The sequence below is a fragment of the Antedon mediterranea genome, chromosome 10 (genome assembly GCF_964355755.1).
Source record: "Antedon mediterranea chromosome 10, ecAntMedi1.1, whole genome shotgun sequence".
In the NCBI taxonomy this organism is placed as follows: Eukaryota; Metazoa; Echinodermata; class Crinoidea; order Comatulida; family Antedonidae; genus Antedon; species Antedon mediterranea.
Window position 1 is genome coordinate 14,021,198 of NC_092679.1, and position 26,130 is coordinate 14,047,327.

The 26,130-nt window shown below is 34.8% G+C and overlaps 4 protein-coding genes and 1 long non-coding RNA gene across 5 annotated transcripts; 3 read left to right on the forward strand and 2 right to left on the reverse strand.

Annotated features, from left to right (window-relative positions):
• The first annotated feature begins 2,608 nt into the window (after positions 1 to 2,608).
• On the forward strand, positions 2,609 to 4,570 carry LOC140061263 (uncharacterized). Its single transcript, XM_072107771.1, has one exon. The coding sequence runs from the start codon at positions 2,609 to 2,611 to the stop codon at positions 4,568 to 4,570; it is 1,962 nt and encodes a 653-aa protein (XP_071963872.1).
• A 76-nt stretch (positions 4,571 to 4,646) lies between these two features.
• LOC140061264 (uncharacterized) lies at positions 4,647 to 5,462 on the forward strand. Its single transcript, XM_072107772.1, has one exon. The coding sequence runs from the start codon at positions 4,647 to 4,649 to the stop codon at positions 5,460 to 5,462; it is 816 nt and encodes a 271-aa protein (XP_071963873.1).
• Positions 5,463 to 6,369: 907 nt separating this feature from the next.
• Positions 6,370 to 7,800, forward strand: LOC140061265 (uncharacterized). The gene has a single exon (XM_072107773.1). It carries the CDS (start codon positions 6,370 to 6,372, stop codon positions 7,798 to 7,800), a length of 1,431 nt encoding a protein of 476 aa, XP_071963874.1.
• Positions 7,801 to 18,760: 10,960 nt separating this feature from the next.
• LOC140060316 (uncharacterized) lies at positions 18,761 to 21,693 on the reverse strand. Its single transcript, XM_072106468.1, has 2 exons — positions 20,773 to 21,693; positions 18,761 to 20,633 (listed from the first exon to the last, which is right to left on the reverse strand). The coding sequence occupies exons 1-2, from the start codon at positions 21,626 to 21,628 to the stop codon at positions 20,515 to 20,517; spliced, it is 975 nt and encodes a 324-aa protein (XP_071962569.1). The 5' UTR covers positions 21,629 to 21,693; the 3' UTR covers positions 18,761 to 20,514.
• Positions 21,694 to 23,670: 1,977 nt separating this feature from the next.
• On the reverse strand, positions 23,671 to 24,337 carry LOC140060317 (uncharacterized). Its single transcript, XR_011847314.1, has 3 exons — positions 24,298 to 24,337; positions 24,067 to 24,138; positions 23,671 to 23,824 (listed from the first exon to the last, which is right to left on the reverse strand). It is a non-coding gene; the product is annotated as an uncharacterized lncRNA (long non-coding RNA).
• Positions 24,338 to 26,130: the final 1,793 nt, after the last annotated feature.

The window sequence follows — 26,130 nt, forward strand, 5'->3', positions numbered from 1 at the left end:
TGACATTTTTGAAAATTTTAAGCGCGCGTACGCATGTGTTATATGCGCTACGCACGTAATTGTATTGCCATATAATGAAATAGGATCTAAAATTTATGAGTACCAAATTATATTTACATGTGATTCATGCTTGTGAAGATATGATTACAAACATGATTTTGTTAAATCGCACCGTGAAAAACATAACCACCTCGAGTCTTGGTCATAAGAAATATACTCTGAAAAATTGACTTAGCTAGATGAAACTGATATCAAGACAAGGCCATATACAAGTTAGTGTTTACCGACCGACCGACCAACCAACCGACCGACATAGTGAGCTGTAGAATATTCCCTTCATTTGAGGTAATATATAAATTTACGTAAGGGCAAAATTCGGTAAATCACGCGTTATTTCTAGAATGTTTACTCGATGGTATATAAAGTTGATAGAATCTCGGTACTGATTTAAACCACCAGATGTAACCCTGTTTACTAATTAAATTGAGTTAGATAATTAGTTATTGAAAATTAAAACGAATTTAGGGTGTTTTCCGAACGTAAGTATACACTGTCTAATGGATGTCCTCTTAAAAAATACCTGCACACAATAATACGAGGATGATAAATCGCGCGTTAATTCTAGAATGTTTACTCGATGGTATATATAGTTGGTACGTACTTTTGATACTGATTTTAACCACCTGATGTAACCCTGTTTATTAATTAAATTGAGTTAGATAATTAGTTATTGACAATTAAAAAGAATTTAGGTTAAACGATTTGCCCCAAATAGGGGTGTTTTCCGATCGTGGTATACACTGTCTAATGCATGTCTATCTTGAAAAATACCCGCATACAATAATACGAGGATGATTCACATTTTCCTATCTCCTCCTACGATAATTGTTTTTAATGGCTGAAAACGGGATGAACAGCTTGAGTACAGTATCATAATGTTGAAGACAGGCCGATTTTTTTGATAGAATTAATATACGTTTATACAATTGTACTGATTTGCAATGAATGGAACATTCCAAATTAATTGGTTTAAACATGCTTGCATATCTCCATGGTTTAACACAAGTAGGTAAATTTATGGGCAATTGGAGAATAAACATAAATAGTATTGTAATGCTATACAATACTGTAAAATTACGGTGGCTCACAACTGTCACGCACACTGAATAAATCATTTTCACACAATTAAAAAAGCAATCACACAATTATAGAAGAAATCACACAATTAAAGGAGGAATCGCATATAAACAAAAGAAAGCATGAATATATAAAACGAAATGCACAAATAAAGAAGAAACGTGCATTTAAAGAAGAGCTAAGCACAATTAAAGAAGTCCGCAATACATTCGAAAGCTCCTCGCACAATTAAAGAAGTTCGCAACAAAATCAAAAGCTCCTCGCACAATTAAAGAAGTCCGCAACAAATTCGAAAGTACCTCGCACAATTAAAGAAGTTCGCAACAAGTTCGAAAGCTCCTCGCACAATTAAAGAAGTCCGCAACAAATTCGAAAGTACCTCGCACAATTAAAGTACAGTAGTCCGTATGGAACGCCATCGCTGCCTCCAGCAGCAAACTTTAATTCTATTCGTCTCTATTACCATTACGTTCGGCTCTTTTAGCATGCGGCGCATTTCTATTCGGCCCATTTACCATTACGTTCGGCTCTTTCAGCATTCGGCGCATTTCTATTTGGCCCATTTACCATTACGTTCGGCTCTTTTAGCATTCGGCTCTTTTTTATTCGGCCCATTTACTATTACGTTCGGCTCTTTCAGCATTCGGCTCTTTTTTATTCGGCCCATTTACCATTACGTTCGGCTCTTTTTGATTCGGCCCTTTTTTATTCGGCTCTTTTTGCATTCACGTTGGGCTCTTTTTAAATCGGCATTTTTTTATATGTATGGCGCAATTCAAATCTAACCTTTGACATGGGGTCAAATGGAAGAAAATCAACGACTGGAAATGAGTCTATGAAAAGTTTACAAACATTTCATCATCATGGCGCCAACCATGAGTAGCCAACCGATTAAAGATGTGTTGAATAACCTAAAATTAATTCATCTTTTAACAAATTTTGAGAGAGAAAGGGTAAATTATTATTATTAAATGTTAGGCTGTCACTAGGCTAGGCCTAGCTAGCCTAGGCCATAAATCAAACATTTTCTTTCTCAAAATGGTCAATAAGGTGGGACAATTGCAAGTTCTCTAACACATTAATCATGTCAATAAAATGATTTGTTCTGAAGAACAACAAAAGAATAATGAGGGCGCTATTGTATAGGGTGTAAAAGGCCGTTTTGGCGGGTCATAGATAAAATAAAAATGTGTGAAAAATAAAAGATAATAAAAATAAGAAAGTTCTTGCGTATATGTATATATTATTTATGGGCCTTTCTTCAGTACAAGAAAATGGTAGCAGAGCGAGGTTAGATAGACCAATTTAAACAAATTAAACTTTAAAGAACCAACATTTTTAGGCTGAAAGTTGTGAGCCTATAGTTAGTTGCAACGGAGCACGTGAGTAAAGTGCATGCTTCTAGCTAGGGAGCGAACGTCACACATACACGTGAGTACAGTGCATGCTTCTAAGCGAAAAGTCAAACAAAATGGAAGACATGGAGAAACGAAAAAAAGATATAAAAATACTACGAAGAAATAGAAAAGGACAGTTAACAAGGATTACAAACATAATAAATGTTTTGTGTCAGAAGGAGGAACTAGAGAGGGACATTGAGTTAATACAGAACTTATTAAAGAAAGCAAACGAGGTATTTGAAACAGTAGAGAGGGCTCACGAGGAGATTGTGGAAATGATAAATTTGGAAGATGAAGAACAATTTGAGGAAGCGGAGAAGTGGATGCAAGATTGCCAAAGGGATTTTCTAGAGGTGATACATGAGACTAAGAGGGTGCTGGAGCCGCCAGTCAGGGGAACAGTGACAGAAGAGACTGACAGAGTTATGGTAGAAGAGGACAGTGAAAACGTTGATCAGGGAGAGAAAGATGGTAATAATAAGGTTAACAGTAATGATATGGATGCTATGGCCGCATTCAAATTAGCCCTAGAACTTCCAAAAGCGGAAGTAATAGAATTCCATGGGGATCCGGGAAACTATTGGGCTTTTGTACAAAATTTTGAGATAAATGTAGCAAGTAAGTTAACATCAGATAATGCAAAATTACAATACCTTCTACAGTTATGTAAAAATAAGGCAAAGGGAAGTATAGTAAGTTGTCCTCTATTAGGAGAAGAAGGTTATAAGCAGGCTTTAGAGATTCTTAAAAGGCAGTTTGGGCAGCCCCATCTAGTTTTAAACTCATTGATGCTTAAGTTAACCAACAGAAAAGAGATTAATGCAGGAAACCATGAAGAGTTATGGGGACTAGTCAGTGACATGAAAAAATGTCAACTAACACTAACAAAAATGGGGTACACAAATGATTTAAACAGTACCTCCAACCTATTAAAAATTCAAGGGCTATTACCTAGATTTATGCAAGCTAAATGGGCTAATGCTGCACAATCAATACTTAGTGAAAGGGAACCAAGTTTCTTGGATATGTTAAAATTTGTAGAGAGTCAAGCTGCAGTAAACAGCAATATGTTTGGAAGAAATATTAGCACTACAGCTAATGAAAATAAGAGTAGTAAATTTCGAGTAGTAAACACAGATTTTAGAGGAAAAAAGGCTTACAGTCATAGTTGTACACCCACAGGGGAAAAGCCTAGTGAATCACCTTTGTTCACATGTGTATGTTGTAAGAAAAACCATAGGTTATGGGAATGTGTAAAATTCAGACAACTATCCATCAATGAGAGATGGAATATTGCTAGCCAAGAAAAATTGTGCTTTAAGTGTCTATGTAAACATAGGGCAGTTGATTGTAAACGGGTTATGTCCTGTGGTATAAATGGATGTAAGAGTGACCATAATAGGTTGTTACATAGAGAAAAAGTAAAAAAGGAAAGTAATTTTGAAACTGTAGAGGTAGGAGTTGCCAGGGAAGGGGAGCGTAAAGTAACTAAAACAGAAACAGGGACAAACACTACATTGTTAAGTAAAAACCAATCTATTGCTTTGCGAACCATACCAATCATAGTTAGTAATGGAAAGAAAAGAATAGAGGTGAATGCATTATTAGATGATGGTAGTACTCAGACATATGTTAATGAAGAGTTATGTGGAGAGTTGGGTCTCAGTGGAGTAACAGAAGAGATGGTTGTGAGTTTGTTAAGTGGTAAGGAGGAAAGATTTGTGACTAAGCCAGTTGAGATATTTGTATTACCGTTGGATGGATCTAAAAAATTTAAAGTGAATGCAGTGACTATAAGTGATGTTACTGGTAGACTAGAAGCGTCAGATTGGAGTAGTGTTAGTAAGGATTGGGATCATTTGAGAGACATAGAATTTCCTGTGATAAGTAGTCAGAGAAAAGAGATAGATTTACTGATTGGAGTGGATTGTCCAGAGTTGCATACAGCATTAGAAGAGAAATGTGGGGGGTCCCGGAGAACCTGTTGCGAGAAGAACACCGTTAGGTTGGACGTGTGTTGGTCCTTTGAGTAGAAGTTGGCGAACAACATCACTACATGTGAATACTTACAAAACCAGTAGTGAACGAAGTAATGATGTGGATGAGTTGATGAGGAAGTTTTGGGAAGTAGATAGTTATGGAGTAAGTGATTTGAAAATATATAAAGCTGAAGATGAAAGAGTGATTCAAAAAGTGTCAGAGTCATTGACAGCTGTTGATGGGCGATACAGTGTGAATATTCCGTGGCGGGAAGAAGGATTAAATATGGATAACAATTATGAGATGGCCTTTAAGAGATTAGAGTGTCTAGAAAGAAAATTAACTAGAGACAAGATGTTAGGCGATAATTATCAAAACGTTTTAGATAATTACAGATCCAAAGGCTATGTCAGAAAAATAGACCAATCCCTAACAGAACTAAATCAATGGTTTCTACCACATTTCCCAGTAGTTAAACCCGATAAGGAAACAACGAAAGTTAGGTTGGTGTTTGACGCCGCGGCGCGTTATGGGGGAAGATGTTTGAATGATATGATCTATCCAGGGCCTAAATTGCAGAACGATTTATTCGATGTGTTATTAAGATTTAGAAAGGAAAAGGTAGCGATTATTTGCGATATTGCAGAAATGTATCTCCAGATTGGAGTGCAACCAGAAGATAGGAAAATGCTTAGGTTTTTGTGGCGAGATTTGGACACAGAGCGGATGCCAGAAATTTATGAGTTCAATCGACTAGTGTTTGGTCTTAATGTTGCACCATTCTTAGCTCAATTTGTAACTCAGGAACATGCACGAAAAAGTTCTAAAGAGTATCCTCTAGCAGCACGGGCTGTTTTAGACTCTACCTACATGGATGATACCATGACCTCGGTTAAAAATGAGCAAGAGGCAGTAGAGTTATATAGAGAGCTTAAAGAATTATAAGGAAGCGCGGGTATGAGTGCTAGAAAATGGGTTTCAAATTCAAAAGCGGTACTGGAAAAAATACCAGAAGTAGATAGAGCGAAAGAAATCAAATTAAGTGGGAACGAGTTACCTTCTGCAAAAACCTTAGGTTTAATATGGAAAGCCGATGAAGATACATTTAAGTTTCAAGGAGGTTCTGGTCCTTCTAATGCCTGTAAGTTAACCAAGAGATTAGCTTTGAGTAGAATCGCTTCTATATTTGATCCACTAGGGATTTTGGCTCCTGTAGTAGTTGCAGGCAAGATAATTATGCAGGAGATTTGGGCAAATGGATTAGACTGGGATGAAGAGTTGCCCCCTGATGTAGGTCAGAAATTAGAACGATGGATAGCAAATTTGGGCGAATTAAAAGATATAGAAATAGAAAGGTGTATAAACCCAGGTGAGCGCGAGAATCAAGAGTTGCATACATTTGTTGACGCGTCAAATGATGCTTATGCGGCGGTTGTGTATTCAGTGTCACAGAATGATAAAGATGTTAAAAAAAGAAATGTAAGATTAGTCGCATCCAAAACGAAAGTAGCTCCTCTTAAATCCATGAGTATCCCGAGACTTGAGTTGATGGCAGCTATGTTAGGTTTAAAGCTTGCGAAATCTGTTGTAAATCCGTTGTCAACTAAAGGAAGTGAAATTTTGGGGTGACAGTATGAATGTATTGTGGTGGATTCGAGGTCATAGTAGAGATTTTAAGCCGTTCGCTGCGAATCGAATTGGTGAAATACAAGGTCAAACAAACCCTAGTCAATGGAGATATATACCCACTAAATGAAACCCTGCGGATGTGGCTTCGCGAGGATGTACTGTTATAGAGTTGCAGCAGAATGAACTTTGGTGGCGAGGTCCTGAATTCTTGAGTGATTGTGAGATGCAATGGCCAGAAAATAAGATTGAGAAAGCGATAGATAAAATAGAGATTAAGAAAAGAACGAAAACGTTATTGAGTAAAGTGGTACCAAGAGTGAAAAGTGATAACTGGAGATTAAACCCAATAAGGTACTCTAGCTGGAATAAGTTAGTGTGTGTATTTGCGTATGTGATGCGTTTTATAAATAACTGTAGGTTAAAAGACAAAGTCAGAGGACCATTAAATGTAGATGAGGTTAAGGACTCGGAAATTGCCATAATTCAAAAGGCACAGGGTGATGAGTTCTCAGACGAAATTAAGAGATTAAGTAAGGGTGAAATACTAAGTACAAAGAGTAATATAAGTGGATTGAATCCTCGAATGGATGCCGATTATTTGCTTAAAGCAAATGGACGTTTAAGTCTAAATGAGGCGATATCATATGATGTAAGATATCCCATTATATTACCAAGGAAACATCACGTCACTAAATTAATTGTAAAAATGTATCATGAGTTAGGAAATCATGTAATAGGTACAAATCATACACTGTCATTATTATCTGAGAAGTACTGGGTACAAGCGGCTAGAGAAGAAATAAGAGAATGTGAAAAAAATTGTATGGGATGTAGGCGTAGATTAGCTAAACAAGGGGAGCAAATAATGGCTCCATTACCTAAGAATAGAACTAGAAATGAAAGTTTAAAGGCGTTTACTAGAGTCGCAGTAGACTATGCAGGTCCCTTCCTTACTAAACAGGGTAGAAGAAAGGTACAAACAAAACGTTATTTGTGTTTGTTCACATGTTTATCCTCTAGAGCCGTGCACTTGGAAATGGCGTACGGTTTAGACACAGATACGTTTCTAAATGCTTTTCATAGATTTGTCAGTAGAAGGGGTAAACCCGAGGAAATAATGTCTGATAACGGGAGAAATTTTGTAGGAGCTGATAGAGAATTAAAGGGAGTGTTAAAATCCTTAGATAAAGATAAAATTCAAAGTGTGACAGTGGTCACTGGTATAAAGTGGAGTTTTATTCTACCTATGACCCCACATTTTGGTGGAGTACATGAAAGTCTTATAAAATCTGCTAACAGGGCTATATATGGAGTATTAAGAAATGCCGATATAACGGATGAAGAGTTACATTCTGCATTTGTAGGAGCAGAGGGTATATTAAACTCACGTCCATTAACATATCAATCTGCCTCAGTAAAGGATATAATTCCATTAACTCCAAACCATTTTTTACATGGTCAAATGGGAGGTAATCTAGCTCCAGAGAGCATATTAGACACAACAGTTGTTAATCCTAGGAAACGATGGAGACGTGTCCAAGAATTAATGCGACACTTTTGGAATAGGTGGTTAAGGGAGTGGTTACCAGCATTGAACCAACGAAAAAAGTGGAGGGAACCCAAGAGGGATCTTAGGTTGATGAAGTGGTATTAGTAGTTCAGAAAGGTACGGTACGTGGTCAATGGCCATTGGGTAGGATAAGAGAAATATATAAAGGACCAGACGGTCATGTAAGGGTAGTTAAGGTGAAAACTAACAATGGAGATGTAATTCGAGGTATTACAAAAATTTGTCCACTAGAGATACTCGATTAAAAGAATGTTAAATATCAAGATACAGAAAGGTGTTATATTAAGAAGCACACATGTTTAAGTTTTAGTGTTAATAAGTTTAGAGTTGAATTATGTTAAAGTGAACAGTGTAGAAATTGATCATATAATTTTTATACATTTTTGGATAATGTTCAAATAAGGATAGTGATGTTAAATGAGTTATCAACAAGTTCAATGTAAATATTAATATCAGTAAAAATAGTTTTTAATTTAGAAATGATGTTATATAATTATAGTGAATATGAGTGATAGGTTTTTTGTTGATAATGATGTTTCATGATATTTATTATTATGTTAAAAAAAAAAAAAAAAAAAAAAAAAGTTATTTGAGATTGTAATAAAGGGATCGACAAACAACTGTATGTCGAGGAAGGGGAGAATGTTCTGAAGAACAACAAAAGAATAATGAGGGCGCTATTGTATAGGGTGTAAAAGGCCGTTTTGGCGGGTCATAGATAAAATAAAAATGTGTGAAAAATAAAAGATAATAAAAATAAGAAAGTTCTTGCGTATATGTATATATTATTTATGGGCCTTTCTTCAGTACAGATTAGTCATACTGAAATAGCCTTCAAATTCATTTAATTCAACCAACCAAACAACTCTACATGCTGCATCTATATGTTTTGTAAACTTTTCATATACTCATTTCCAGCCGTTGATTTTCTTCCATTTGACCCCATGTAAAAGTTAGAATTTAATTGCGCCGTATAAAAAAGGGCCAAATCAAAAAGAGCCGAATGCTGAAAGAGCCGAACGTAATGGTAAATGGGCCAAATAGAAATGCGCCGAATGCTGAAAGAGCCGAACGTAATGGTAAATGGGCTGAATAGAAATGCGCCGAATGCTAAAAGAGCCGAATAGAATAATATTAAAGTTTTCTGCCGGAGGCAGCAGCGATGGCGTTCCATACAGACTACTGTACTTTAATTGTGCGAGTTACTTTCGAATTTGTTGCGGACTTCTTTAATTGTGCGAGGAGCTTTCGAATTTGTTGCGGACTTCTTTAATTGTGCGAGGAGCTTTAAAAATTGTTGCGGACTTCTTTAATTGTGCTTAGCTCTTCTTTAATTGCGCGTTTCTTCTTTATTTGTGCATTTCGTTTTATATTTTCATGCTTTCTTTTGTTTATATGTGATTCTTTCTTTAATTGTGTAATTCCTTCTTTAATTGTGTGATTCTGTGTTATAGTGTGCGTGACAGTTGTGGGCCACCGTAGTAAATAGGTATTAACAAAGAACTTATAACACAAGAATCTCCTGTTCTTCAATTTGCATTCAAAACACAGTATCGGAGGTACAAGGTAAAAAGGTCAAACTGGGCGACGCCATTTCACAGCATGGAGCAGCGCCCCCTCCAAACTAGGAAGTCAATTACTCTACCCCTCTAGAGTATTAGCAGATTCCCTCTATGATTTTGACTTTCTAATTTGATGCGGGCGCCCTACTCCTCAGTCAATTAATCTATCCCCCCTAGAGTATTATCGGATCTCCTCTATGATTTTGACTTTCTAATTTGATGCGGGCACCCTACTCCATGGCTCACAATGGCGCCATTCATTAGCTCTATTCTATCCCACAATGCCTTTCGAAATTGTTACGCGCTTCGGGGACGAACAGGAGATTCTTGTGTTATAAGTTCTTTGGTATTAACTACTTTTGATCGCCATTTGAATCGCAAATTTCTTATTGTGTGTCTTGATACTGTTAGATATAATATAAACAAATATACTAATAAACTTGATTACTGTGCGTGTGGGTAGTCCCTACTTTTAGATTATAAACATATAATAAGATAATACTTTATTACTGACAGTTGTTTCTCAACGTTTGTAGACTACCTAGTTAAGCTTAGCCTAACTGGTACTGCTCTGTAGGCGCCCAGTGCACGAGGGTACTGTGAAGTGTAATCAGCCTAGCCTAGTAGGCTTGGTCTAGTCCTGATGACTTTTACATTGCTTAGCCTAGATTTCCGCATGAATACATTGTTTTTATTGTTATTCATTATTATTGTATTCCTAAATGGGATCAGGTGTCGTTTTCGGCCACCTCGACTTGTATGGACTATTCCGTTATAAAAAGATGGAAAAATAGGGGTGTCCAATTTATTCATTTAGTGTGCTGATTTGTTAACATACTGCTGCTTTTGTTCTTTTGTTTAGTGCATTATGTCTCAGCAACAAAGGGAAAACAACTACGCCCTGCATGCTGCAGAATTTATTGCAGTTTTTCAAGTTAATAGGCATGCTGCAGAATTTATTGCAGTTTTTAAGTTAATACAGTATAAAATATATTATATATCAATTATGGCTCCTCTTTCTATATCATTTTTAAGGTATTTCTTCCCTAATACGGATATTAGGTGGATAATTTTTAAACTGATTTATTGTTTCTGTATCTACAATCGTTTTATTTATTTACATTTAACATTAAATGTATCAGGTGACCAAAACAAAAATACATATCATTATGTCAATAAATGTTTCTGTATCTGCAATCGTTTCATTTATTTACATTTAACAAGTAGGCCTAGTCGTACTGTACTATAGTACAGTAAACAAGGTGATCATTAAAACAAAAATACATATTATTATGTCAATGAATCTATTACCATTTTGTTTCTGTATCTACGATCGTTTCATTTATTTACATTTAAGTAGGCCTAGTCGTAATGTACTATAGTACTATAGTACAGTAATCGAGGTGATCATTAAAACAAAAATACATAGTATGTCAATGAATCTGTTCCTATGTTGTTTCTGTATCTACAATCGTGTTTATTTACATTTAACAGTAAATGTAAAACCACATACGATTTTTTTCTTGTGTTAAAGGGAGATAAGAAATTATTATTATTATTATTATTATTATTACTGTAAAAGGCTCCGGCCTCCCTAACTTGTTTTAATTAATTAATTACAAATGTTAGCATTTATTATTTGCTTTATTAATAGTAGCAAGGAGAGCACTCCTCTTCCTGCCAGTCACCCAGACCAAAGAGAGAGATGTCTCCTTGGATACAGCTGTCTAGGCTTGGGTGTCCAGCAGGGTTCCCATCCCCCATGGGCTATTCCATTATCAAAAAATCAAAACGAAATCACTGAACCATAACATGTTTCCCGTGATGACTATACTTTGGCCCCCAAGTATTGTCATCTGACACACTGTCGCAAGATAAAAGTATACTGATTATTAGATACCCGATTGTTGGTTGAAATAGCATTGGGATGCCACTCCCCGTCCGTTAAGACATTCTGCAATGGACTCCTAACCATCATGTCATGCCAACTGTTAAAGTGAAAATAATAAATACGGAGCCAGTACGGTCCCTCCCAATAGCAGAAGTATGAGGAATTTCCAATGCGAGTCCACCCATCATGGCCCTTGTTACCATGACACTCACCCGATCAGTAAAGTTCTGATCGCACCTCATGACCACTGCTAAAGGTTAAAAAAACTATTTTCACACACCTCATTGTTCACATACATAGACTTAAAGTGAAAGGAAATAACCAGAATTCAGTTATTATCAGGACTGTTGTTTAGGCCTATTGGCTTCTTTGGTAATACAAGAAATCAAAATAATTATATAATTTTCCTTGTATTTAAGAAGGCTAAAACCATACATTGGTGATTTATTTATTGAGTGTATTTAATTATTCCATATCATTTAATACTGTATAAACAACTTTTAAGTTAGATTTTTCAGTCTTTTTATTGCATTTTAATCTTGTCCGTAATATTGAAAGTTGAGCTAATAAAAGTAGGTTGTCCCACAAAAGAACAAATTATGATTATGAATTTTTAAAATTAATATTTAATACTTTTACTTTTTTGAAATAAAAAAAAAAATGTAACAATTGTTTTTGTATCTAGTAATGTATGTACAGTATACTACAGTTGTGGCAGATCGTAGTAAAATTCCCCTTGCAATGAAATAACTTTGTAAATTGTAGGCCTAAAGCACACAAAATAGAAAGAGCGGGTCCGAACAGGGGAAAGAACATCCCCCTGCCCCATAAATTTAAAAAAAAAAATTTAAAAGACAGTTTTGGACAATATATTTGGCAATTATTACAATTCATCTCCAAAAAATGCTTCTCTGGCACATAAATAGACTTGCCCCAAGTCTGTATTGTTTTATTTGTTTTTATTTCGGCCGCGATTTTTGTCTGGAGTATCCAAACTCAAGTAATACACGTATGAAACGCCATATGTGCAAAAATATTTATATTTTTACTAATATTAAGAAAAAACTCCGTCTGGAGCCCAGACTAGCACATAAACTGTGCCATCATCCCAGCCTAGGCCAAACGCGGCCGACCTTGGGCGTGAAGTGGATAGCATCGCGCTCCGCCCCGCAGTGGCGTAACAGGCGGGGGGGGGGCAGGGGGCGGAATACCCCCCTGGCGGATTTTACCGGGTTGAGAAGCGTTCGATCGGGCTGGGTAACAAGTCAACAAAATAAAATAAAATACAAAGAAGGGATAGAAGAAAGAAAAAGAAAGAAAATATAAGATAAGAATAAAATATACGATATATGATATGGCTTCAAATGAGTCAAATGAGTCACAGTACAGTATGATATTTAAGTAAGATGATATGAAATACACAAAATCCTGACTGACAACTCGTGGGAAGACGCACTGCTTATCAGTACATTAACATGCGGTCAGTTGACTGTGGTTTTTGGCGTCTTTTATCTAAGCCGCCATCGCGGGCATCTCATACACAATTGTGACGCTGTGCTGTGCGTGTGAGGCCACCTTAAAAAAATACACTCCTACTAATCGTATGTAACGCGCTAGCGATCAGCAAAACGAACGTACTTTCGTGGCTGGCTGTCACTCCAATACTCAATCTTTCACAGGCCCGTAACCAGGGGGAGATCGGGGGATCGTACTGAACAGCGAGTTCCGCTTGGCCTCCCACTTTTTTTTTGCTGGGCATACTAACACAACACTACGATTGTTTACTACAGGTCTAGTCTTAATAAATTAAATTAATATAAATCGACATAAGAATATAAAGTATATTTTAACTAAAATATAAAAACCTAACACTAAATTTACAAGATAAATTCTATTTGATAACTGCTGAACATCGTGGTTCTGGAGCTAGCCGTACACAGAGCATAGTTGTTTGCTTGACATAAAAGGGTATTCCCCTATACAGGTCTCTGCGTGCGTGTGACGTGCCCAGCCAGCTGCTTGATATAGTATAGAGAGAAAGCAGGGTGTCACGAAAGCTCAGACCACGAAAGCTCAGACCCCCTAAGACCTAAGATCACGAAAGCTAAGACCCAACACCTAAGATTACAAATATTTATCTTTCGCACCTGCCTTGTATTTTAACTCTCAACATTTATTCTGAATACCACACCTTAGAATTGGCACTTTCATGAAAAAGAATCACATAAAAAGTAACAAATACATTTTTAAATTGATGATTTTACAGACGTTTTTCTCGCACACAAAATGACTAGCCTACAGTACAGTTCAGTAGGCCTACCCCATGGGCCATGTTCAATGTTTTTGTTTCTATGGAACGTCAAAAGAGCAAAAATTATATAGAGGGCTGAAAACTCTGTGGAGTCCATCTACAGTGTGGATGGAACAATGTAAAATTAAAATTGTAATGATAATAGTATAATCATGCAAGTACGAAGAAATAAATACTGGCAAATAAATTTTATTTTAAAAATCATGATAAATTTTTTTGTTTCGTTTTCTTTCTGTTTTTATACTTGTACTATTATTGTTGCTCTTTTGGCGCTCCATAGAAACAAAAACATTGAGACTGGGGAGCTCGAGGAGTTACATTACAGTATACAAAGAAACACAACTGTAAAATCATCAATTTAAAGGATTTATTTATTTGTTATTATGTGTTTCTCCTTCTGAAAGTACTTATAAGTCCGAATTTTAAAGTGTGGTGTTCAGGATAAAGTTAGTCAACAAATTTGGAGTCAAAATACAGGAAAGGCAGGTGCGTAAGAAAAACATCCTCTGAACCAACACAATGGAGTAAATATATACCAACAAACAACCCGTCAAGTTTGTTTTTTGTAAAGAAAAAATATACATTTACTCAACGGGCGAAAATAATGTGAGTTTATCTATGTTTTGCGGTAGTATTAAATTATATTTATGGTAATAAATGAAACCTACTGTGTTTAAAATTATGTATGGATAAACAAGTATTGTTTTTAAGCTGTAGTATATCTTAGTATTTGTAATCTTAGGTGTTGGGTCTTAGCTTTCGTGATCTTAGGTCTTAGGGGGTCTTAGCTTTCGTGGTCTTAGGTTTCGTGACACCTCATGTTCAAATGTTATGTTACCTGAGTTTTTAACGGTGAAAAATGTACGATCATTTTGCTTATGGGAGTGTTATTTCCATTTATCATGAATTTTATGTGCGAGAGTACCATTTCCGACGATCTAAGGTGTCATTTACCAAAATTCGCTTCGCCATAGCCCCCCGTGTCTGGAAGGATTTTCCCCTCTTCCCCCCCCCCCCCCCTGACAAGACCCCCTTGTTACGCGGCTGGCGCCCCGCGATACTATTTATAACTATGCCTCAATCGACTGCCTACAAAATTCGTCCTCCATACAGTCAGTGTTTATTCTGTAGCCGTTTGAGGTTGGACAGTGATATACGCATATGTAAGTGTAATATCAAATGGAGTAAATTTATATAATCGAATGTTATAATAGATGTTCTTTCATTTTGACGCAAAAGATAAAATAAAGTCGTACTGTTTATCGCCTAGATGTAAATCCTATTTGTTTACATTGATTTAGGTGGCGTGCCGCATTGCCTATTGGGTAATCCGCTTGCCGGAATGGCTGCCCATCAAAGAACTTATAACACAAGAATCTCCTGTTCTTCAATTTGCATTCAAAACACAGTATCGGAAGTACAGGGTTAAAAGGTCAAACTGGGCGACGACATTTCACAGCATGGAGCAAACTAGGAAGTCAATTACTCTACCCCCTAGAGTATTAGCAGATCCCCTCTATGATTTTGACTTTCTAATTTGATGCGGGCGACCTACTCCTCAGTCAATTACTCTATCCCCCCTAGAGCATTAGCAGATCCCCTCTATGATTTTGACTTTCTAATTTGATGCGGGCGCCCTACTCCATGGCTCACAATGGCGCCACCCATAGCTCTATTCTATCCCACAATGCCTTTCGAAATTGTTACGCGCTTCGGACGAACAGGAGATTCCATAGATTGCTTTGAAAGTGACGAGGCTGGTTTATGCAAATATTTCACTCCAACACAACTTAATGAGCTACAGGCGCAAATTGATAACAATGGTATCTTTACAACGTTACACATGAATGCACGTAGTCTTCCAAAACACTTCGACGAAATTAGCATTATGTTAGATACCATAGGTCGTGCGTTTGATGTACTTGGTTTCTCGGAAACCTGGATAAATAAGAACACGCCAATTGACTTATTAAATATCAATGGATACAATATGTACACTTGTAATAGAGAAGGTAGAGTCGGTGGTGGAGTTTGTCTATATTTAAAAGAACAAATCAACACCGTAACACGTGATGATTTTGTATTTAATGATAACTCCATTGATTCACTTTTTCTAGAAATAATAAACACAAACGGCAAAAATACTATCGTAGGTATGTTGTATCGACCACCAAATTCAAACGTCAACTCATTTAACTCTGATCTGGAAGAAATCTTACATAAACTTAATCGCGAAAACAAAAACTGCTATATCTTAGGAGATTTTAATCAAGACTTATTAAAATATGACATTCAAAAAACAACACAGGAATTCACAAACATTATTTACTCAACATCTTTTAATCCATTAATCAACTTACCCACCAGAATAACATCGTCTTCTGCTACAATTTTAGATAATATTATTACAAATGATGATAACATTTCGCATTGTGGAGTAATAGTCACTGACATTACCGATCATCTACCCATTTTCATGACAACACACTTGTCATTAAAAACTAACACACAAGCTCCAATTACAAAACAAAAAGTAATTAATGATACAACATTAAATAACTTGCTTATTGCTATTTCTAATGAGGATTGGGGTGAACTATATTTATGCACAGATACCAATACATCATATAACCTATTTATTAAAAAACTATCCAATCTCATAGATAGTAACATACCTACAAAAAGTCAAAAAGTAATAAGCCAAATGGTAATACAAAGAAAAAACCATGGATCACAACAGGAATTTTGATTTCAATAAAAAAGAAAAATGAACTTTATAAAAAATACCTTAAAAACCCAACACAATTATTAAAAAATATATATAAAAAGTACAAAAATAAATTAACTCATTTAATTAGAATTCGGAAAAAACAATATTATTCCAAAAAACTGGATGCAGCTCGACACGATTCAAAGCAAACATGGAAAGTTTTAAATGAAGTTCTAAATAGAAAAAAATCGAGTGTTAAGCCAAATGAGGTAATTAACCATAGTAATAAAACTTTGGTATGTGATCCAAAAGGTATGTCTGACGCTTTTAATGACTTCTTCTCCAACATTGGAAATGAATTAGCAAACAAAATACCAAATGTAAACAATTCTGACTTTAAACAATATATGAAAGAGAGTCAATCCCAATCCATATTTTTCAATCCTACGAATGAAGAAGAGGTCATTGAAATAGTTAGTCAAATCAAAAATTCAAATTCAGAAGGTGTTGATAACTTAAGTAATCGCATTCTAAAACATATTATTGCTGCTGTGGCATCTCCTCTTGTACATATCTTTAACCTCTCTCTTGAGACAGGCATGGTCCCTGATAGTATGAAAGTAGCTAGAGTAGTTCCAATTTTTAAATCTGGCAATAAAAGTGACGTCAGTAATTATAGGCCGATCTCTATTCTGCCTACCGCTTCAAAAATTCTTGAAAAAATTGTTCAAATTAGAGTAAATAATTATATCACAAAGTTTAACATCCTTAATAATGCACAATATGGTTTCAGAAAAAACAGTTCTACTTTTATGGCCGTTATAGATCTGGTTGAACGAATAACCGATGCGCTTGATAAGAAAAAAAATACCATCGGAATATTTATTGATTTGTCAAAAGCGTTTGACACCATCAACCATGATATACTTCTTAAAAAATTGGAACACTATGGCATAAGAGGCACGGCCCTTAAATGGTTTAGAAACTATATTAGTGGAAGGAAACAATTTACTTCTATTGATAACACAAGTTCGTGTTTGATGGATATAAATTGCGGTGTACCACAGGGTTCAATTCTGGGGCCTCTACTTTTTATTTTGTACATTAACGATGTATTTAATTGCTCAAACTCGTTATCTTTTGTTTTATTTGCTGACGACACAAACATATCTGCATCTCACGAAAACTTGGATACGCTCATAGAACTAGTTAATGGTGAACTAAAAAATGTTTCGGATTGGTTCATGTGCAATAAACTATTAATCAACGTTAAAAAAACTAATTACATAATTTTCCGCAATCAGCGAAATCCAAGTAATTTAGAGAATGTAAATATTTATGTCAACAATAAAAGAATAGATAGAGTTAAATCGACTAAATTCCTTGGAGTACATATTGATGAATTTCTCACATATAAGAACCACATCAATGTTACAGCTAGGAAAATATCTCGATATGTAGGCATACTATATAAAGTAAGACATTTTTTACCAACCTATGCTCTCTGGACAATATACAAATCACTCATTGAACCAGTATTAAATTATTGCAACATAATATGGTGTAGCACATTTCCAAGTTATTTAGATGAGTTATTTAAACTCCAGAAAAGGGCATTACGAGCTATAACATGGTCAAAGTTTAATGATTCAATGACTGAATGTTTCTATAAATTTAAACTTCTTAAAATTGCGGATATCAATAAGTACCAAATTGGGCTTTTCATGTATAATGTTACTACTAATCAGGACGTGCGTTTTTCATCGCTCTTTATTAAAAATGGTTCTTACCATAATTATAATACAAGATCTAAAGACAAAATGAGACTCAGAAAACGTAATCGTACTTCTACTAGTTTTACTGTGTCATGTGTGGGACCCAAATTGTGGAATGACTTGAATTACGAACTACAAAGTACCAAATCAATATACATATTTAAATCATTGTTTAAAAAATATTTATTATCATTTTACAAATAATTTTAAAAATTATACTTGTTGCAGGATTTAGCTTTTTTATTATTTATGTTTTAGTTTTTTAGGCTAGTTAGGGACATAGGGGGACACAACTAATCAAGCTCTTTTGAGTTTTTATGTGTTTCCTTTTCATCTTTTTTATGTTCTCATATATTGTTGTTGTATATTTTCATGATAGAGGATGAATAAAGAATATTTGAATTTGAATTTGAAATTCTTGTGTTATAAGTTCTTTGCTGCCCATGCAATTTTCATTTTTCGAGCGTCAGTTCCATATCTTGCGCCACTACGTGGCGCTATACGATCTTTGGTCACACCCAAGCCAAAGAGAGAGATGTCTCCTTGGATACAGCTGTCTAGGCTTGGGTGTCCAGCAGGGTTGCCATCCCCCATGGGCTATTCCATTATCAAAAAATCAAAACAAAATCACTGAACCATAACAGTACGAAAAAGGAAAGTACGTGTGAAGCGGCTATCCGTTTGTGGATGAAGAAAACAATGAAATAAAAACTCTCTTATCAATTGTGATTACTATTATTTTATTCGAAAGCTATACACCACCAAATATATAAATAAGCAGACATGAGTAGCCCAGTTAAGTTTTTAGTTGATTATCTTTGATTTAATTGTATTTTGCAGGTTACGGTTCAAGTAATTTAATTGAAGAATTTGTAAACAAGGTTAATTTTTCTGTGTATTTTATGCAAGTAGGCCTAATACATTTTCATTAAAAATAAAAGATTTTGAAATAATATTTTAGAATAGAATAGTACATGGTAGGCCTATTGAATTATAAACAAAACGAAAATAATAAACATTTGTGTTAATTTGAATCAATTTTGTACCTCTGTAAATTTATGTTTAATTTTGATCAATAAAAAAATCATGTGATTTCTTAAATATATTTTTCTATTTTGTTTCTGTTTTTTTTTATAAGAAAACCAACTTAAATCGACATTTTGATGTAACCAGATTACCCAAAATAGTTGAGTGCTACTTTGCTGCCACCAAAAACTGGTTTAAAAAAAATATTTCATTAAAAGTTTAGTATTGTAGCCCGAAATACCCGTGTAAACTTTTCCACTTTCCCAAAGGGAGAAATCAAAGTTTATCCCACTAATTGGTGGCAGCCTGGTGACACCCACTTTATGGGGTAAACTAAGCATATATTTTTTACAGTGATCTATATATAAATTTACGTAAGGGCAAAATTCGGTAAATCGCGCGTTATTTCTAGAATGTTTACTCGATGGTATAAAGTTGGTTCGTACTTTTGGTACTGATTTTAACCACCTGATGTAACCCTGTTTACTAATTAAATTGAGTTAGGTAATTAGTTATTGACGATTAAAACGAATTTAGGTTCAACGATTTGCCCCAAATAGGGGTGTTTTCCGATCGTGGTATACACTGTCCAATGCATGTCTATCTTGAAAAATACCCGCATACAATAATACGAGGATGCTTTGCATTTTCCTATCTCCTCCTACGACAATTGTTTTTAATGGCTGAAAACTGGTTGAATAGCTCGAGTACAGCATCATAATGTTGAAGACAGACCTATTTTCTTAAAAACATACTATTTTAATAGATTTAATATACGTTTATACAAATGTATTGATTTCCGATGAATGGAACATTCCAATATATCTCTTTGCTTTAACACAAGTGCCACCAGCTGTAGGTAAATTTATTGGCCCTTGGGGAATTAACCTAAAATCTATATAGATTAAATTGCAATACTTGGACATTACTGTAAATACGTATTAACATTTTTGGTCACCATTGAATTTACTGTGAGTGTGGGTACTGTTAGATGTATAACACATGTACAAATAAACGTATTACTGTGAGTGTGAGTAGGCCCTACTGTTATATAAAAGGTACAATATACAAATAAACTGTAGGCCTATTACTGACAGTTGCCATACCAAATAACATAATTTATATTGTATATAATATAAATAAATTCTTATTTGTACTTCTTATTTGTACATTTATTGATATTCTTGTTCACGATAAATTTTTAATTTCAACTGTGATTATGGATATTCTACATTTTTATATTAACAATACCGCCATAACATTAATTTTTACTTTCCACTCTAGAATAATTTATCAAATGTATATACTGTCGAAAATGTTATTCAACTTAAGCCAACTTAAAATATAATAAGATCCAAACATTTCACAAAAAAAAACATTTTTATAATTCACTATATTCATCAATATCTAAAAAATAGCCAAAGTTATAACAAACGCGACACTTACATATTAACAAATATTCTCTATTTCTGTTTAAATAGAATAGCGTATTTATATTTATATATACGATAATGTTACTGAAGCTAAATAATAATATTGTTTTCTTCAATCTGCGATTCGTCCGGGTCATCATCGATTTGGAGAAGCAGTACACTCCTTTCTTGGTGACAGCAGTCTGTTTTGAGTTTCTTTAAAAAATCAACTAAAAATGAGAAAAACAGATTTAAATTTAATTAAAAGTACACACAACTTAATTTGTTATAAAGCTGTTGACCAAATATAGTTTAATGAGCCAATATTTACACAGTTAGGATTTAAACATTATACGATAGATATCTTACCTGTTACCACCAGCATGATAGACACGTTCAGCATAATTAGGATAACGGGAGTTATCTTGTGAAGTAAACCAATGACGTCATCTTCATTGAAACTCTGATCCAAGTTTACGATCGCCCCAATGGATAGATTGACAACGATAAAGACAAGAGTCAACAATTGGAATCTCTGCTCTGACTTCTCTTTCATTGGTTCAAGGTACAAATGCAATACAATAAATATGACAGTAAAAAATAGAGAGTAAGACAAACTTGAGGACACGTCATCTTTCAAGTTTGCAATGAGTGCCAACAGAGCCTTGTTGTACAGCTCAAATGATTCCCAAAACCAAAATGTGTGCTTGTATTGTCCACAAAAGAACCTTACTCCATTCATCCACCCTTTCCTCTGATTTTCTTCATGTTGATCAACACGTACATTTTTATAGTATAGCATAAGAACTATGACCAATGGAAAACCAATGATGTATATTAAAGCAACGTAAACAAGTGTTTTGTTAGTTTGATACGTAGATCCACCATTTTGGTCCATATCAATGGAGTAGTCTGACGTTAGTACTGTTTTATTTATTGTTCCATCGTCGTCTGCTGTGACGTTAAATACACGAATTGACCATGGCCCCACTGCTAATATATCAGCACATGTATTTGCATACGTAAGGTAAAGGAGCAACATGGATATAACAATACATCTATCACGTATGCAACTCTCAGTTACTGCTCCATGACACTTATTCCAGATGTAGCAAATGAAGTAAATGGTAGACATAGTCAACAGTATGACTAGTGGTGTAGCCATAGCAATATGAAGGGAGGAATACGCATTCCAAGAGTCGTGTAAACATCTTGGACTTAACATACTAATATATCTTATGACGTCAAAATATTGAAGTATTTGGCCAGCATACTCAAAGTTTTTAGGCCAATGAATTTCAGTTACTTCTGATAGTATACCTAAGACTTGATAAAAATTAATAGAAATTTTTAAATAGGTAACAAATGAATCTAGGCCGGTTTGTCTTCGATCCACATTTCTTTCCTGCATTCTCCATAAAAGTAAAATCATTCCAATTATTGCAAAGGCAACACTAACAAATATACTTACAGTTACAGCAGCCCCTTGACATTTGTGACATTCGTTAAACAGCTCATAATGTCCATTAGAACATGCTGCACAAAGCCAACCTGTGTACCCTTCGACACAAGTGTCATTAAATTTTAGTCCAATATTACAACTTTTTTCGCCTAGTGGACAAGCATATACTTTTGGTAACGGACCTCTGTATACAGCATCTTTCAGTTGATTTGGGTTGGTAATAGGAAAAATGTCGTTTTTTAATTTAGTTACAAATGTTGTGTAAGCCAATAAACAGTTTTTATATTGTTCTTCGCCTACTCTACAGTCACCATGAAAGTCCCACGACCACCAGTAACCTTTTGTTAGATTCTGATATCCTCCTTCACAGTTAATACCCTCTGAGCAGGGCATGCATGGCCCAAATCGATCAGTTCGATGGAAATTGTCAAGGCAATAACATGCATTTAGATTGGCAATATTATTGGTTTTAGTTCCTGATGGACAAGTCTGACAACCGGCAATGGATGCTGCTCCTGCATTATTTGAAAAACTTCCAAGAGGACATCGTTGACAGGAATCTTTGTAACCACCCTTTTCATTTACTCCTTGTTTATCTTGATAGAAACCACCTGTAACATTTTATTTTTATTTATAAGTACCCGTCGTTGTTTTATTGTTATATACTTTTACTATTAATTATTACTATTTACTGTCATAACTAAATTAGAGAGATTATTATATTGCACCATACCTGGTGGGCATTTTCCACATTTGGTGCTATCATACAAACGGTATGTCCCTTCTTTACACGGACTGCATTTACTCGTCATGGAATTACATGTCAAACCTATTTCTCTACCGATACTACTTAACAGCTCCTTTTCGAATCCTTTTATTTCGATTTCTGTACCTTCTGTAACACAAACACTAGCAAAAACAATTAATTTGTAATTCTACACAACATGCAATTATATTGATTCAATTATATCTATTCTGTGTATAGTACTATACATATATTACCTACTTAGAGGTGAATATCAGATTTGACATCCACGTGGGAATGATTCCTTTTATTGTTTGTTAGGCAGGATAGTCAGATGCTCACATCACTATGACACTTGTGAATAAATAGTTAGCTTGTCTTGACAAGTTAGTGAAACAGTGTGGTGATGTGAGATTCCGTTTTTCGGACTTTTTCTGTTGTCTTTGTCAATTTATTCGGTTTTTAGGCTATTTAGTGGTTTATTTTACATCAAAATTGTTTCATTTTCACACTTGTGTTAAACAGCGTATAGAGACTATCTGTAGTTTGCACTATATAAATTTAAAACCATAAAACCATAAACCATATTTTTCTCGAAGGACTATCTATTTCACGAAGCGAAGAATAACATAAGCGAGTCATATGGCCGAGCGGTTAAGGCAGGGGCGCCGTTTACCGTACCTAAAGAGCCAACAACAACATCGGCAAGGGTTCGAGGCCGACTCGCTCCTAGTTCTGGTGGTGGAACAAGTCTTCTCGGATAAGGACTATAAACCGTAGGTCCAGTGTACACAGTTATAACCTGTGTGTACTTTAAAGAACCCAGTTCATTATTCGAAAAAGAGTAGGGGGTTACCCCGGTGAACTGGTTCACACAATAGCCCCTGTATCAGGGGGATTACCACCTATCTGATAGGACATTGATTAATTCACTATTGGTAATCCTTGGCCACATTGCCTAAAGACATAAAATAAAAATAAATAAAATAAATAGCATTCTTTTTCAAATCTTATATTTCACCGAAATAAAAGGTGATGTTTGTTATATTATATAGCCAGATATCAGTTTCCCCTTACCTTGTACATATTAGAAAGGTAACTAAAAAATATAGATAAAATCAATACATCAAATCTTTTATTTTAAGTGTATTTACATGTTAATAAATTTCCCGATGTTTGAAGGAATCGATTTCAGTCCACAGCAGTTGAGATATCTAAATAAAAATAAAATGATTAATGCATATGTTGTAACAAAGCATAGTAGCACGTTGTTAACACATTGCAATGGTGAATGATGCTGATGAGAATGATGCGACGATCATTGATGATAAAAAGATTGATAAATATACCGAGGGTGATGATGACGGTTCAATCGTGGTGAAATTGAAATTATCATTATCTTTTGTAAATTGTTTTGACTTAAAAACTAAAAACAATAATATACTAATGTACATACACTGTTCCCTTTTCTATCATATGTGATAGAGCATTTTCCTCGATCTGTTTTATTGGATTGTCAAATAGATATCTGGGGGAAAATATGAACTTTTTTTGTTATTTTAATACTTAATTTGAATCATTAAACTGTGATTAAAATGTAATAGAAAAAAGTTTAACTTTAAAGTACCTATCATCGAGTATTTATTTTATCTTAGGCTAAAAAAAGTATTTAAAAAAAAAATCTCACATGTATTCCAGTGTTGTGTTTTGGGTTTCCAATGTTTTATACGTAATGTTGGAAATGTTATTCCCATAGAGGAATCTGCAGGTTAGAAAAACAATTATGTTAATATAAATTAAGAAAATATCAATGCAATTAGTATTTAATTGTTATTGTTAGTAAAAAAATGATTTATTTGTTTTAGTGCATGTGTGTAGTAGGCATACTGTACAATTGCATACACCATGGATTTATGGATATGTATCGACGGTGACATCAAACGCGCTTGCCTATACTAAAGCACTGCTGCAAACACGCTCCTTGAACTCCATGTCTCTAATCGCGCCCTCTATAGAACGCTTCGAATCAACTGTTTTTTCGACAACAAAACTTACCCATGTAGAAATCGTTTGCGCAGTCTGATTGTTATATTGGCATATCAGCGTCGAGAATTAATTGACAACAAGATGTTGGTATGTTTGAATTTATTAAAGAGTGGAAAATAAACGAAACGAAACGAACATCCATGCATACACATATAGTATTCCACACAAACATTATAGTGACAACAATGTTGGAGCATACAATGATAGATTCATGCAAACAAAATACTATTTAATAAATAATGCACATGCTAAAGGTGTAGGCCCGTATGTAATAACAATTTAACACGATAGCGTAAGCCTATTTCAGTTACAGTTGGACAACGGAGAGCAAACGTAACATATGTTAGGTAATACATAACATTTGCTTACAGAAAATAAAGATTAGTTCCATTGAACGCTCCATCTTCTATAAATGTAATGTTGTTGTGTACAAGAAATCTGAAAAATATAACAATTATATTTTAGTTAGATTTCAGAGCTACACTAACGGTACAGTGATCATAGTTTTAACATTTATACTTTTTAAATTTAAATTGTTTGAAACAAATGTAAATATGGGGAAATAACCTGCGACAAGTGAACGGAAGATGAACTTGATTCTTTACAGCTCACACGAGTCAGATGTGTACACTGAACCACCAGTTTCAAGTCCTTATCCGAGAAGACTTTTCTACAACCAGACCAATAATCGAGGATTGCCTTGAACCTTTACCGATTGTATAGTTATTGTTCCGGAGCACCCGCCTTTACCGCTTTACCGAAAACGACCAAATAGTATACGAAATATCTGTATTCAAAGCTTAACTCTAACATATTAAACTCAGAATTAGAATATTCTGTTGATTAGAACGTGTGCCAAATTGTAAATGACGTTAATACATCCTGGATAAGTTTCAGAGATAAGCTTTTATTATGTATAAATAATTATGTTATTGGCTTGCTTTTCATGATCTGTCACGACACTAGTCTACCATTATCTTTCAATCTGGAACCAGCAACAGACTTCTCAGACTTTTGATTAGTTTTCATAACTTCTCGTTGGCCATATTTTTACCATTAGATGATCTTTTCTCAGAAACCGTCTGTTCTACATAGATCCAATATTAACGCCTGAGTGAGCGTTACATGCCCCTTTTTAGTTTCTTATACTTAATTACACAGATGAGGTTAGCAGTTTCCACTTTGTATAGAGTGTATTCTTTCTCTTGATCTTCTAGTTGTGTTTACTTTGATACACATATCGATAGTTGGTTCTTGATAGTTTAATAATAATAATAATAATAACAGGATTTTTTATAGCACACATACCACTCAAGAGTGCTCAAGGCGCATTAAAAAAAATAGAAACAAATCATACAAATGCCTGAAAAATAAAATGCAATTTCTTTAGAGGGTCCCCATCCGTTCTCGTTCTGTCGCGGTCCCGGACCCCTACCTAGGTGACCAAACAAAGGAACAGGATACACATTTGCCT